This window comes from Pyxicephalus adspersus, chromosome 9 (assembly GCF_032062135.1).
Source record: "Pyxicephalus adspersus chromosome 9, UCB_Pads_2.0, whole genome shotgun sequence".
Taxonomy (NCBI): Eukaryota; Metazoa; Chordata; class Amphibia; order Anura; family Pyxicephalidae; genus Pyxicephalus; species Pyxicephalus adspersus.
In genome coordinates, this window is record NC_092866.1 from 1,548,745 (window position 1) to 1,563,934 (window position 15,190).

Genomic DNA, 15,190 nt, shown 5'->3' on the forward strand with positions numbered 1-15,190 from the left:
GTTTTTGTGAATTTATTAAGTTCATTTCCAAAGATAATACTTATAATTTACATTGATCAGCATGATTGCTTTATTTTTGGGTTCAGTTGGACTGTTTAGATTGTACTTAGAACCTACTAGAATTGCCAAATGTGTCCCTCGGGCATCCTCCAAATTTGTCAGAGGATTTACGGATCATGATGCATATATTTTGGTCCTGCCAAAAACATCAGAGATTTTGGAATGGGGTATATATGTCTTTATACACCCTTTACACATAAAAATCCCCTTTTTGTTGTATTATTAGCAGCTTACCTGATCCTTCTGAAGGGAAAATATCTCCTTGGCTTAAATAGAATAAAGTCTTTGGCATAAGAAGTCTGCAGGTTATCTTTAAGATTTACAGAGATAAGATGGATTATGGTAAAATAATGTTAAAGTTTATTAAATGATGTGCAGAATTCCAACCTCACATGGGATCCGTGGATACAACATAACTCCGCAGCCTAATGTGTATGTCAAGGTTTAAGCAGATTGAAGAAAGATGAGAGCTGCAGATTCCAGTCTGGGACTCCTTTAGAGATAAAATGGCCACTGGCCTAGGAAGTGAGGGATAATCTCCAACAATGATATAAAAATGTATTTCGGAAGGGAAGGCCAGAACCCCGTTCAGATTATTTTGCTGGCTGTGTTCTTCTTATAAGACTTTTCCTTTTCCAAAACCAGGTCAGCTTGACAGGTCAACGAGAATCTCCTCTAATAGAGCTCCCTATAGTTGAACCCCCCCAAGGTTGTTGTCTATAGGTGATCTGTCCCAGGGGTCTAATGGTAGTCTGATAATCAGGTAGGCAGAGATGGAAAATGAGGATGTTTATTACTGTTTCTGGTGATGTACAAAAATGCGGGGACACTTTATATCCCCCTGGTAGAGGTAGCCGGTAATAGGCAATACCCCCAGTGCTAATGTATGGAAGCAACACATTTTCAGCAAATACTTCCTCAGGCACTTTGTCTTGGTGTCACCCTCGATTCTGCCCTCTCATTTACCCCCCATATTCAGAACATTTCCAGGTCACTTTCACCTGCACAACATCTCTAAAATCCAAACTCCTTGTACACGCTTTTATCATCTCTCGTCTGGACTACTGTAACCTCCTCCTCTCTGGTATTCCACTAACCCGACTCTCTCCTCCACAATCTATTATGAATGCTGCAGCCAAACTCATCCATTGTTACCTACTATTCCATATCTTCCTCTATTGTGTGCTGCTTTCCTCACCTCTTAGAGTGTAAGCTCTTCTGGGCAGGGTCCTCTCCTCCTCCTGTGTCACTGTCTGTATCTGTCATTTGCAACCCCTACTTAATGCACAGCGCTATGTAATAATAATAATAATTTAATATTAAGGGCAGAGAAGGAGCCACAGGAGTTGAAAGAAATGATGCAGAGGGTTATAGGTTCGTAAAGGAGCTACAAAAGCTCACAGGGGTATAATAGGTGCCTAAAGAAGATATTTTTGTAAAGGAGGAACCACAAAAGGCCACAGGGGTAAAAGAGAAGCCTTCCATTGCCATGTGAAGAATTATTCACTGGAGGTTACACGTATGGAGAAGGAACTATAGAGGAAGTGTGGAGAAAGGACGTCACTAGTCATAGAAGGCCATCAAATAGAGAAAGGAACTACATGGGGCTAAATTAATGGTGAAGGAAGACTCACAGAAGGTCACAAGGGTAATGGAGAAGCCATGGGATGTAGGAGTTATATAAGGTCACAAAGTAGAATTACTGGAAGAATAGAAGGGAAGGAGTCACAGGTGACCATGAGGGTGAAGAGGCGATACAGAAGTCCGGAGGGTGCAGGATGCTGATTACCTGACCTCTATGCATGGACAGCTAAATCATAAGAAGACTGCTAGATACTAATCCATTGCTGGTAATGTTAAAGGAAGGGGTGATGGTGGGGTGGCAGCAGGGACAGGGGACAGGTCACAGACACATGAGGTAGGGAAGGCTGTGATTAAAGGCTTGATTTTTCCTGAAGTGTTTCTTTGTTCAGCAGCTTTCTACACTCTGTCTGATGCTGGTGCAAGCACCATGTTCATTGTATCAAACTTTGCCATTAAAGAAAGACTTCCACACAAACATCATCAGTAACGTGATTACTATAGACAACACAGACTCGTCACTTTTCCAGATGTCATGTAGAAGGCTCTGGTACCGGCAGAAGAGCCAGGCTTAATTTTTATGAATATTGTTTTATTCTTTCACAAAGTGGTCACCTTCTCTTATGTGTGGGCAGTTGATATATTTACTGGCTGGTGTCTCCCTTGGTCTCCGTCACGTCATGCTAGATTTTATTTCCATGCAAAGTCAGCTGACTAAGACATTTCTCGGGGTCTGGAAAAACACTTCTCGTATCACTTTCAATAAATTGAAGCCACGTTCTCGCCACCTCCTGTGGGCTTTTCCTGGCTTCTGTGTGCTCAACGTAAAGCTTTGTACACAATCCAGAGGACCTTAGGCTGGTATTCTGTGCTAAAACTACATTTTATTAACTCCAGGTTATATGTCAGCATGAAGCCCACATTCATAGTGAGCTCACTGCCCCTGCAGAAGAATCCATCAAAACATTCCCTTCCGGGCGTACAGACCACTGCACGTTCCATCATCCATCTTAAAAAACAATCCTAAAAAACAGCTGACTCAGGCAGATTTTTCCACAATAGAAAATCATTTCATTGCTCAATGTCCCAGCATTGTAATTGTATAATAGAATTTTTTTATTGTCTTTCATACTAATACAAACCATTCGACTGTAACAAAAGCAGAGATTTATTTTCTGTAACAGCCATCTGTAGCAACAGAACAATTGGTTCTTTATGTGAGGATTAGGTCCTTCCATGGACTTTGTGGAGCTTTTGGAGTATTTACCCCGAACCAGTGCTGCGAGCAACTATGAACTTCAGTACTGGACTTCAGCTGATGAAGAATTGGAAAGAAAAACTCTTCCTGTCCCCTATTGTGCTGCCTATTGTTTGATTTATTCACCGAATGACAAAGGTGATGGTCCAGATGCAGCAAAGGTCACGGCCTTCTAGTCATTGGTGTATTAGATTTTCTTAATAACCCAGAGACCCCGGACAAGATCGGTCACCCTGCCTCAGAGATGGCATGAAGATCCACAGGGAAAACAGGACTGGTGTAGGGAAATGGGAACTTCTGTAGGAGAAATGAAAACCGAATGTTATTTACTGATTAAGATTTTATTATGTGATTTAAGCGCAGGGCAGCATGGTGGCTCAGTGGGTAGCACTCTGACCTTTGCAGCGCTGGGTCCCAGGTTCAAATCCTGGCCAAGACTCTATCTGCATGGAGTTTGCAGTTTCTTCAACCATGTTTGTGTGGGTTTCCTCTGGGTACCCCGTTTTCTTCCAACATTCCAAAAAACATGCAGTTAGGTTAATTGGCTCCCCCCAAAATTGTCCTTAGACTGTGATAATGGCATATGACTTTGGTAGGGACATTAGATTGTGAGCTCCATTGAGGGACAGCTAGTCACATGACTATAGACTGTGTACAGCGCTGCGTAATATGTCAGCGCTATATAAATATTTGGTAATAATAAAAATAAATAGTTCTCTATATGGGGCTTTGATGAGGAACAAGGAGAACGTTATATTATATGATTATATGGTGACACAAATGCCTCTCTAACATAATCTGATCTTCATATGATGCATAAGAATCCTAATATAATCTTGTTACATTGTAACACATTGTGTATACACACAGAAGAGTTGCACAGTTTGTTCAGTGGGAGCGTCAGTCCCCATCCCACCGTCTTCCTTGCTAATGATCGGAGGGTTTAATCTGCAGTACATTCCTGGTAGTAATTGGCACACGTTCTACATACACCTAATTCCAGCACATTCTGCAGGGATGAGTGTGCTGGGCTCTGGCCGGCATATTTTGGGAAACCATAAATACTAGAAGGTCTTAGCACTCAGCTGTGCGAGATGCAGCCACATGGAAGTTGTGTGCAGTGTGGAGAAGCCTTGGAACATTCCAGGCCAATGACGCCACAGTTCCCAGCACTTGTGCAATCGCTTCTGACGTGTGATGCCTTATACCAATTAAGTCCCCTAAATTCATCAGACTCATTCAGAATGTCAGATAATTTCCAATGGCAGACATTCCCAGAGATAAAGATAAAATGGATTAATTCTTTCAAGCGTCATTACTTTAACTACCTTCCATCTGTCTTTAATATCTTTCCACAATCCTCTGCAGAGCAAACATCAGACTGTGAATAGGTAGGTTCTGCTTTGTGAGCCAAACTGCTTCTAGCCTGACATGTTCCAGACACCGGGTCCTAGAATGGGAGGTGTTGGGGCAGTTTACAGGAGGGGAGCACAAATAGTGCCCCAGATGTGTTCAAATGCTGACCTATTGTCCAGAAAATAGACAAGTTGCACCCCCTTCCAACTCTGCAAGTATGTAAATCTCTAGCTGAACAGAATATCAATGACACAAGTTAATATATTTCAACAGGAAATGTATTTTTTATATGTTTTGTGGCGAATGGGTACAAGACTTTTACAATTCCAGCCCTTCTGCATTCCCGTTCTATTCTTGGCAAATGACCCGATCACCACTAAAATGCCAGATAGTGTACCCCACATGTCAGATTCAGGATCAGTGCTGTGGGGTTCAGGCATCCCGATTGCCACTTTTGCAGTAATGATTGGCTGCAGAGAACGTCTATGGCCCACGTATTGCATGTGACGTAATAAAAGGAGCAATCAGATTTGCAATAATAGAGGAAGAGGAAGTGTTGATCTGTTATCTGATCGCCATTTCTTTATTAATGGGCCCCATAGATTTCAGTAAAACTCTGAAGCCAACTTTTTTATTTTCAGCGATAACTGAAGATATAAAATTGTCTGCTAGACAAAAAACAAGGCTTGTAAGTAGCATATTTATCAGCAGAGGTAATCTCATGGCGTGCATTGTCTTGGCTTGTTCCTTCTGGGGTCCTGCTGTGTGTGGACAGAAAACTGCCTCGTTCAGACCTGGCTGGAGGGCCCAGAGATTTCACATGGGCGGAGAAAGTTCAGTTTTATGAAAATATTACACACAAGGAGCATCGTTCAAAGCCAGATCAGCCCGAAGAAAGCCAAAATTCTGAGCACTGAGAAAACACAGTGGGATGAAGGATATTTGCAGTTTAAAGGGTGTGAGAGAATGGAATATTCATGGCAGGTAACTTGTGAGAAATACATGAGCGTGTTACTAGCACACGCATTACCAAAAACAATGCGAGCCATCATTTCCTGCAGCACAATGTTATTGCATGGCAGGGCGAGGGTTTTATCGCCAAATGACACACAGGGATTATAGCTAATAGGTTGCTTTGCAGTGCTGGGTTCAGTTCCCCCAATGCTTCATTTACATGCAGTTTGTTGTTTCTCCAATGTTTGTGTTCAATTCCTTCTGCTGAAGTTTTAGTCCTGCACACTTTCTAGAATATACTGTGTAGAATAAACTGTAATAAGGAACGGGGGGAAATGTAAGCTCTTCTGGGCAGACAGATCAGATATAGCATTATGGTCTTTGTATAACAGATGAGATATTGAATAACACTTCAAGCTTAGCTCTAGTCAGGCAGCCAATCAGATGGCTGAAATACATATTTGTAAGAAGCCAAAAGATTTTTAATTCTGTTCATCCAGCCACACTCTTCCTTATAATAAATCAGAAGTACATGATTAGTGTATGTGATCACGTCCCCACTCAATTCACACCCATTGAACAATGAAGTACGACCTCCACACCAATAACATTTCTTTACAAGTGAGTTCCCAGTGCCTGAAAACATATTGGATTAACAGCACTTTGCAGTAGAATAAAGCTGGAATACTTTTCAGTGGTTGCTCCCATTTCTGAGGCTTTTACTGAACACACAATTGGAGTTTGCACACTCATTGGGCAGACTTGGTGCATTGCATTCTGAAACAGATTTTTGAGCATGTTATGCGGTGAAGGGGAAAGGAACAGAGGAAAAAGTTTACAAAACCAAGAAATCTGGTAAAAGAAAGAAGTTTGCTTATCAAATTCCATTAATCAAGGTAGGCCACATACCCTGATATTGATCAATGCAAAAATGAAAAGAAAGAAGAAAAGCCAGGGTATTTGTTTTATGTGGCAGTGTATTTGAAAATTGTGTACAGCTTAGTTCCTGATTTCCAGGAAATAATATAAAACAAAGTTAGTATTGTTCAGCATACAAACACAGATAAGTAAAGTCAACCCACTATGTTTTAAGACATGGGGGTTTCTTTTGACCTGATAGCTAGACATTTTTATATTTTATATTATATATTTTACATATTCATTTCTGAATAAAAATAAGGTAATTTTCCAATTAGTGGCCCGACGCGTTTCGCCTCTGAGGGGACTTTGCAATAGAAGTTGTACCACAGGCTGCATATGAGCATATTAAATGGGTAATATAGTTCATATTTTGAATAGGTTGTGTATTGTACATTGTAAAGTACAAATTGTTTTTTAATTATAATATATAATAGTAAATGTTCGAGAGTGTGATCAGATTCAATACATGAACATAAGCTGATACAATCACAATTGTCATCCAATAGTGATAGTTACAAAACATGCGTAATCTGGCAATGAATTACATTAATATTACAGATCAAAAATGTATTAGGATAAGACAAAAAAAAAATATATCATCAAAAATATATATATAAAATATACAAAATAAATTAAATCAATCCAATCGTAGTAGGAAATTAGTTGAGATAGTGTGGTAAACATAATGTAGCGCATATGATTTAACAAAATATTGTATTATTTTTAGAAAAACAGATTTAGATCAATTGTAATGTCATAGTTTGTATGAACGGCAGAACAGAGTCATAATAATATGTAGGTTCTGCTATAACTCAAACACACCATAATAGTATTGATAATTGAAGATGATAAATGACTGTGTTTGTGTAGTAAAGGTTATTTATGTGTGGATGCGTGGATATGGTGTGTTGGTAGAAAAAAACCTAAAATGCACTTTATAAAAAGGGGTAAACAATGAAAAAATGTATGGGATATACATTAGTTACAAAAATGGAGCTGGTAGATCATATATGAAAGGTACAGAAAATATAGTGCTTTTTATATGTAATAAATACAGTATATCTATACACAGATATGAAAGTCATTCTAAGAATTGTTGTATAACATATTGATTTTAAGAGTGCAAAGCTTTTGCATCGTGAAAGTTCTTAGAGGCATAGACGGTGCCGATGTTAAAATTTAAGTATATATATTGAGTGTATATAGAAGTAGGATAAAAAAAGAAAATAAATGTATTCATATTAGGATTTAAGATATATATGGAAATGTCTCTGAAAAATAGGATGGGTTTATTGCATCCATAAGGATTATGAGTGTGTGTTAATTTCGGTCAGATATCAAGGATATTCAATGTAAGAAATTATATTCTAAGATAGTGATCAAATGATGGCTAAAGCAAATATGGAAAGGGTAGATGTTTGTTGTAAACCACCGGTTAGGGAGAATTAGAGTTTGGGAAGAAAAGGTTTGAAACGCAACATATCATTAAGGCCAGGGTGTTTAGTGGCTTGGAGAGTCACAATCCATTTACATTCCAATTGTAGGAGTTGGTTTTCAATGTCGCTACTCCGAGGATTGGGGGGAATATGTTCCAGACCAAAGAATTTATTCCTTGCGGATCGAAATTGTGTTTTGTGGCTACATGGTAGCTCAGTGGAGTGGTAATTTTCCCATTCAATATGGCATAGATATGCTCATAGATGCGTTTTCCTAGGGGTCTCTTCATTTTCCTTATATAGTAGGGGCCACGCATGCAATTGATCATGTAAATGACACCTGAAGTCATATAATCTATGTAGTTCCTTGGGCGGTGTGTGTGTCCATTTGGTAGTACTATATTCATGGACTCCGTGATCCATTTGCACTAAGTGCATCGACCACATCTGAAGGTGCCTCTGATGTTATTTGTGGTTAAATTACTAGAAGAGAAACGGCTTGACACCAGTTGGTCTTTCAAGGATGGTGCTTTGCCGAACGTCAGTTGTGGTCCATCGCCTAGATATTTTGTGGCTGTAGGGTCAATCTTTAGAATTTGCCAGTGCTTTTGGAGAATGTTTTAGATGGATCGGTGTTGTTGGTTGAATGTAGTAATGATTCTTGTTACTGATTGACGTGTTACACTGTGTTTTGGTTTGTTGGTCAACAGATTGTTTCTAGAGAGGAGACATACTTTCTGATAAGCTTTTCTTGGGGTAGCCACGTTGTGTCTTATACGTAAATATTGACTGTAAAGAATACTTTTGATAAGTGATTGAGGGTGGGCACTCTTGGCGTGCAAGATTGTATTCCGTGCTGTAGACTTCCTATACAGGGAGGTGATTACCATGTTATCTTGGTTGATAGATAGGTACACATCCAGAAATGGTAGGCATGTTTTACTTTGTTCTGATGTGAATTTCAAGTTGTAATAATTTGAACAAACTGGATGATTAGATATGCAGGACCTGTCCAAAGCATGAGGACGTCGTCTATATGGCGTTGCTATAAGGATATATGGGGACCAAAGTGAGTGGTGGAAATCATGGAAAAAAGTTCCCTCTCCCATTCACCCACTAAAACATAGTGAGTTGACAATACTAATTTTGTTTTATATTATTTCCTGGAAATCAGGAACTAAGTTGTACACAATTTTTTAAATTCCCTGCCACATTAAACAAATACCCTGGCTCATTTTCGCAAAACCAAGAAATCATTGAATGAAATCTCCTTAGACACCGAGAGGTTCCACCATAAGGGTTCCCCATGTTTCAGTGGCCAGAGTCACGGGACTGGACCAATAACATTGCACCAATCAGGCAGATGTTAGAGCCAACTGGCACACTGACCCACACAATGTATAGCGCCAGCCTCACTAGAGTTGGCACACATCTGGAGCAGGCAGCCTCCTCAGGGTGTGTGTGGTTTTCGGGATGGATCACATTACTTGACTTTCCATCCTGACAACAAAGCTCCCCTGCAGTCCAGCCGGTCAGTGCCCTGTGGAGACTGTATGATTAGGTATATTTATACGCTTCCTCTCTCTGGTGGTTGGGATATGATTGCTTTTAGGAAGTTTGGCTACAATTACAGAACTGTAAAACATTTTTGCCAGCCTTGAAATGTTAAAGACGCCATTGCCAGTATCATCTCATGATGGAAAGAGGAGAGTGGCAAACAGTTGTGTATACAGGCCGAAGCAATATTGTCACATTAGATTGTGAGCCCCTTTGGGGAACAGTGACATGACTATGGACTTTGTACAGCGCTGCGTAATATGTGGGCACTATATAAACACTGTAATAAAATGGTAAGAGGTGTAAATGCAGCTCATGGTCATCTAGTTATGGTAAACACTGAAAGTTTGTTTAAAGGGTTCTCCAATATTTTGGGCACCAAAATATCTGTGGTTAAACCATATATTAGGGGCGGCAGTAATGTGTTTATTAATATTACCCCAATTCATTTATAATGTGAACAGCTAAACCTTCCTATCTGCATTTGTAGTTCAGCAAGCAGCGACAGTGATCGGTGTCAGAGGAATGTCATCCTGATTTCTCTATTCTGTGTTTAGGACAAGATGGAGAAACGCGACAGAGAAAGTAACTGGGTCTGAGGACACGGGTTCTGCTTCAGTAAGTTGTTGTTAACCTGAAAAGTTCATAGTTTATGTAAAGTCAGCGAAAGGTGTTGCTTAAATTCAATATGTGTGAAAATTTTAAAAACTTAACTGATCCTTATATCTCAATGCATCCTCCTATGCAGGATCTGTATAACTAAAAGCCTGCGAGATCGTGTGTAGTGAAGCCCCCACCATACGGAGGGCTCTCCATGTGATCCAGGCTGCCACATTCAAGCTCAATGCCAGTAATTAGAAGAATAATAAATTAGCAGAATGTCACTATCAGCAAGGGTTTATTTTTCTTAGTAAAACGTGCAATCGTTTAGGCTGCATTCAGATGGACACCAATGGTGGTGGATAAACCTGAAGTTATGTAATGTCAAAGTAATGCCAGGTAGATGTCATCCAAATTTAGCATAAGAAGAAATGTGGAAATTTAGATTGGCGTTAGAGTCCACCACCTAATGCCGGGTCAATAGCGTTGAAACTAAATGTAGCAAATGACAGAATAGCATTCATTTATTGTCTAAACCATTGTGCTAGCTTTACCGATATAGAACACACCTAAGGACTAGCGGTGGAGGTTTTTTTGCTTTATTTTCTTTTTGAATATCACTGTACATTCACAGGATGGCTCCAGCTTTATCTTTAGCCATAATTTGTCATACCAGATCTCATTACACACAATGATTTCACCACACAGTTCATAAATAGTCATTTATTGAGGGTGTTTGAAATGTCCACTCGTCATTATTAGTTACAATGTTTTCTCCATAATTCAGCCTATACATTACAATATCCTGACATCAGTAAGATCTACAGAGCAGCTTCTGGACCTTATAAAAAAAAACAGCAATTTTCTATAATCAGCAGGTTAAAAAGAATTTCATGGCATGCGTTATTTTTGTGTGAATGTACAGTTTTCACAGTATTGCCTCTACTGAACCTGTTGTGTGGGATTTTCTTTACACTATCTCTACATAAATTGAATGAATCCTAATCGTCTGGGATTTCTGGCTGTTTAGGAAGGTGCCCTAACTCCAACTGACAACTGTACACACTCCATGCAGTCTGTTGCACCCTCCAACCAGCCTCACTGTGTGTTTGGTCATAATGATAAGGGGGTTACAGAGTCAGATGCTTCACTGCTTCTATAGAAAATGCATTAACACATTATAACGACCAATGTAAAATGATCACATGATCCCATTAGGTATTCATGCTATGTGTGCAGATAAAAATCATTTTACGGTTCATCCAGTTGGTATCCCTTGCCCTCCCTAATCATGAAAAAAATCCACTGCTAACTGCAGATATTTCAGCAACTAATCAACTTTGTTAGGGAATACATCACCTCATCTACTTTATGTAATGACAGGTACACTTAGTAAGTTAGGTCAGGGCTATAAATTCCACACATGCAGACCAGTGAGTGAATTGTCCATGTGACTTCATCATTAAATATGTTTTCAGCAAACCAAAGAATGAAAGCCAATCTATAATAACAGAAAGTCTTCACTTTAAAGATAGATTTTTGAAAATACAAACAACAGGATAAAAAAATAGCATATTAGTACAAACAGCTGAATGAATTGTGCACAGCTCGTCTCATCCATTGCTGTCCAGTCGCAATATCTGGGGGTTTGCTTGGTGGGTTTATTTTGTTGGGCTCCTGTGCACCCCATTCGGATAATTGCCGCACGCTCAGACTCTTCACATGCTCGTTTGCCAAAATTATTAAATCTGGATTGATTCGTGCTCAATATGCATCTCCGGCTGCAGAGCGGACTGTAGAGGTTCCACGGCCTGAAAGACAAACAACAAGATTGGTTAGAGAACCTTCTATTGTACTGGGTGGGGATATGTGGAAAAGCTGCGTGTCAGTTGTAACAATCATTGTTCAGGCAGATCCTTGCTGGACCTCATCTGTACACGAGTATGGCAGGGCAGGGTCCTGGATGGACCTCGGCTATACACGGGTTACATACACAATATGTTCCTTGTTTCTAACAGAATATCTTTTCATGCCAAGTTTATTTTCCCTTTTGGCAGTATTTTCACCCTAAACAATCTGGTCGGTAAAATAGCTATTTGAATTCATATATAATTTATTTTGCTGTGAGTGTTGGTGGAGGGGATTGTGTAAGTCATGCATGTAAAGATGATGATTCTTGGAGGAATTTTGCTTGGATTGGTTCTAGAAGGATAGAAATGCTTGGAATAAAAATCCTAAAGAAGCCGATGTGATCTCTTGGCTCCGGTATCCATCATTACTGGCACTGATAAAAGTTTTATTAGTATTCCTGCAGCGAGACAGTTATACTATAGCAGATCAGCGGGGGAATATATATGACCCTCTCTCTGTGCTCTGTTTTTTGGGAGTCATGCCACCGTATAATAAAGTGATGTTTTTTAGGTTTCAGGCTCCATATACTTGTTTCATCTAATACCCTGTTTTTAAATTCTCGGACAATTTGTTAAACTGAAACTTCCACTTCCAAGGCTGTCTGATGCGTTTCCAAAAATTCATAAAACTTCTTTGAAATGTTCTTTTTTTCAGCGTCGTATAACTTTATGGGGCTTTCAGTACACATTCTCCATCGTGTATATGGGGGATGGTAATGGTACCTGTTCATCAGATCAGCAGAGGAAGAGAAATATATGTCAGGGACCCTTCACAGGTCTAAATGTTGATTCCTCAAAGGAGAAACTATATCTAATAATATACGATGAGCTTTGATGAACAACTCCAGCTCGCTATGTTTTATACAGTGACAGGGTTGTATAAATTGTATAAATAACGCTGACCGAGACTCCACTGCTGTAATATATTTATTGATAGGTAATAGAATTTTATGCCAAAATGGGGAAATTAGCCAAAATCCTTTGGTTATACACAGGCTACATCATATATATCATTCGGTTTCTCTTTCAGACCCCTTCCATGGATAGAATATGTTTTTTCAGCATGCAGTAACACACAGGGTCAGTGTTCCTCCTAGCTTGGCACCCCGTGTAATTCTGGTGTATCTGCCTCCACAGGCCCATGGTGGACTCCTAATGGGATCTTGTGCCTGAAGTAGTTGGATATTCTCTGTATATTGTAGTCATTATAACATTTTCTTTATTGAATCCAGTTTGTCCAGTTATCTTTTCTGGCTGAGGCGAGACAGTGAGCAATGTAACTGGTACAAGCAGGGATGGAATTTATCGGACTCTCCCGGAGAGAGAGGGAGGAGATATTTCTTCTCTTCCTAAGTCAGACCTGAGAAGGATTCCTCTATCTGGGAGCATTCAGTCTCCTAACAGGGTGACAGCAGACATCCATCCAATATCTCTGGGGATGAACCCCATCATCACATTTCATGTTTCCCATGTCACTCACCACGCTATCTATGAGCAGTTTCTGGTGATTCTACTATAACTGAGATATATAAAAACTTCTCAGCCAAAGGAGGGATCGTTATCAACCAGAGGAGTGACTGAGGAACATTTATATGTGTACATGAATCCTCACACAGAATGGAAAGGGAAAACATTAACATTTAGAGACTGCAATATCACATTTGTCTTATAATAAACATTAGGTTCTATGAATTAAGTAAGTTGCAAAACCACAAATTATAATAGCTGGAGTCAAAAAAGTCACATATATATGAAAATATATATATATATATATTTTTAGGGGGGGGGCTTACTACTTTTATGCTAGTTCAGCTCATTGAGTATAAACAGTTTTGATTTTTCCAGTGTTCTGGTCTCCTCCAGCACAGATTCTTTGAAGTGATAGGCTGCCTCAGTAACCAGTAGGAAAGAGAGAAGCCAAGGGTGACTAACAAAAAAAAAAAAAAAAAAAGTTAAGATTTGCATACATTTTTTGCAACCAGTATCTTTGGATCTACTGATAGTTCCTGTAACCTGTACTTATCTCTGCATAATATTGCATGCTTGGTTTGAAAGACAAAAAATGATTCTACAAATAAATTATATATATGTATCATACATGAAGATGTATGCATCCTTTTCCCTGAATCTGAAGGGGAAGCTTGCAATTCTGCACCTAAAATCTGCTGCCACCTCATGGTGAGGGCCAGAAATGAGATTGTCTATGTATGATCTGGTGTTCAGTATTCTCAGCAGCACCTCATTGTAGAACAATATCACAATATTCAGCTTGTCCCAGGGTAGAATATCAGCACAATGTTTGTCAGGTTCAGTGACCGGCTGAGAAAAGCAGCACATTGTATATACAATATAACACGATTCTAAATTACATGTGTCCAAAAAAAGTGCCCAATATAAACAGACATCAGTATGATGCAGGGAGGGCGAGGCTGCAGAACAAGGCACTGGTTATAGATTTCTCTACTGAAAAATATTAACCCTTTTTTATGGCATTTTCCTTCTCCAACTAAACTGTATATTTATGTAATAAAGATTGAACAATAACAAGCTTGCCTCGGGCTAGCAGGAACTTACCTGAGCAGTTGCCGATGGTTCAGTAACAGGTGCAAGCTGAACATACTGGACCTGGATATCATTGGCCTGCAGCGGGGAGCCATTTACTACACCAGATGTTGGGTCAGAAGTGACTGCAATAAGTTGTGCCCCTTGGAGAACCTGCAGACAGAGGAAAGCTATGGTTAAACATGTGCCGTGCTATATAGCATCATTTTATATGTTCTGGAATCTGGTCAGTAACTAGAGCTCCGTGACCAATATGGCCAAAGGGTCCAGCAGTGAAGAGGTAAAGGCGAGATTTAGGACTGGCTCCAGAAAACTATTGTATACTCAATGCCAGCCAAATAGGCATACCACAGTAATGATTACAGGGGTGGAATTCCGGAGCAGACAACCGCTGAGCTTTCAGAAATGGCCAGGAAATATTGATTGGCATGTGTATACAGAGCAGCAGAAATGGGAAGCCAAAGCCTAACTCTTGCAGTGCCAGCCTCCAACCTTCAGCCAGAGGGCATTGCATTTCAGTGAGAAAATCAAACCAATACAAAGAACAGTGGCACAAATAAATATTCCAATGATAAATGCTAGATAATATGGATAATTGTGATGTTTGGTCATAGAAATTATGAATTATGAAGAAGATCTTATATTGGAAACAGACACTAAACCTGAATGACACCTGTCATTCCTTATGCCTCTGGCTAATGTACAATTTTTTGATGGAAGGTAGGCAGGCAGCCTTTTAGAATGCCCCTAGGAGGCTTCATTGAAAGGATTCCGGGGCAACAGGGTTAGAGATTCTTCTGTGCCCCCTGCAGATGGCAGCACTCAAAAAGGTGCCTAAAAGAACCGAGCAGCTCACCGGCTTCATTCATAGAATAACACCGACATTTCATTCCACAATATCAGGCAGGCGGCCTACAATCGTCTTACCACAAGTGTCTACAACAGATTGTGAAAAAGATTTGAACTATTTCTCCAATTAAAGCGCAGTGTGAAAC

At 39.7% G+C, this 15,190-nt stretch overlaps 1 protein-coding gene and 1 long non-coding RNA gene across 3 annotated transcripts in view; one reads left to right on the forward strand and one right to left on the reverse strand.

Moving 5' to 3' along the window:
* Positions 1 to 15,190, forward strand: part of LOC140337606 (uncharacterized) — a 135,204-nt gene that overhangs the window by 89,292 nt on the left and 30,722 nt on the right. Inside the window, exon 3 of the long non-coding RNA XR_011922101.1 lies at positions 9,681 to 9,741. This is a non-coding gene — a long non-coding RNA (uncharacterized lncRNA). The remainder of the gene's footprint in view (positions 1 to 9,680; positions 9,742 to 15,190) is intronic.
* The window catches only part of BANP (BTG3 associated nuclear protein), a 210,087-nt gene continuing 205,328 nt past the window's right edge, over positions 10,432 to 15,190 (reverse strand). Inside the window, exons 12-13 of one of the 2 annotated variants that reach the window (XM_072421339.1) lie at positions 14,208 to 14,348; positions 10,432 to 11,534 (exon numbers count right to left, since the gene is read on the reverse strand). In XM_072421339.1, coding sequence (XP_072277440.1) covers positions 11,466 to 11,534; positions 14,208 to 14,348 — 210 coding nt within the window. In that variant the 3' untranslated portion in view covers positions 10,432 to 11,465. The other variant, XM_072421340.1, reaches the window with a different exon arrangement.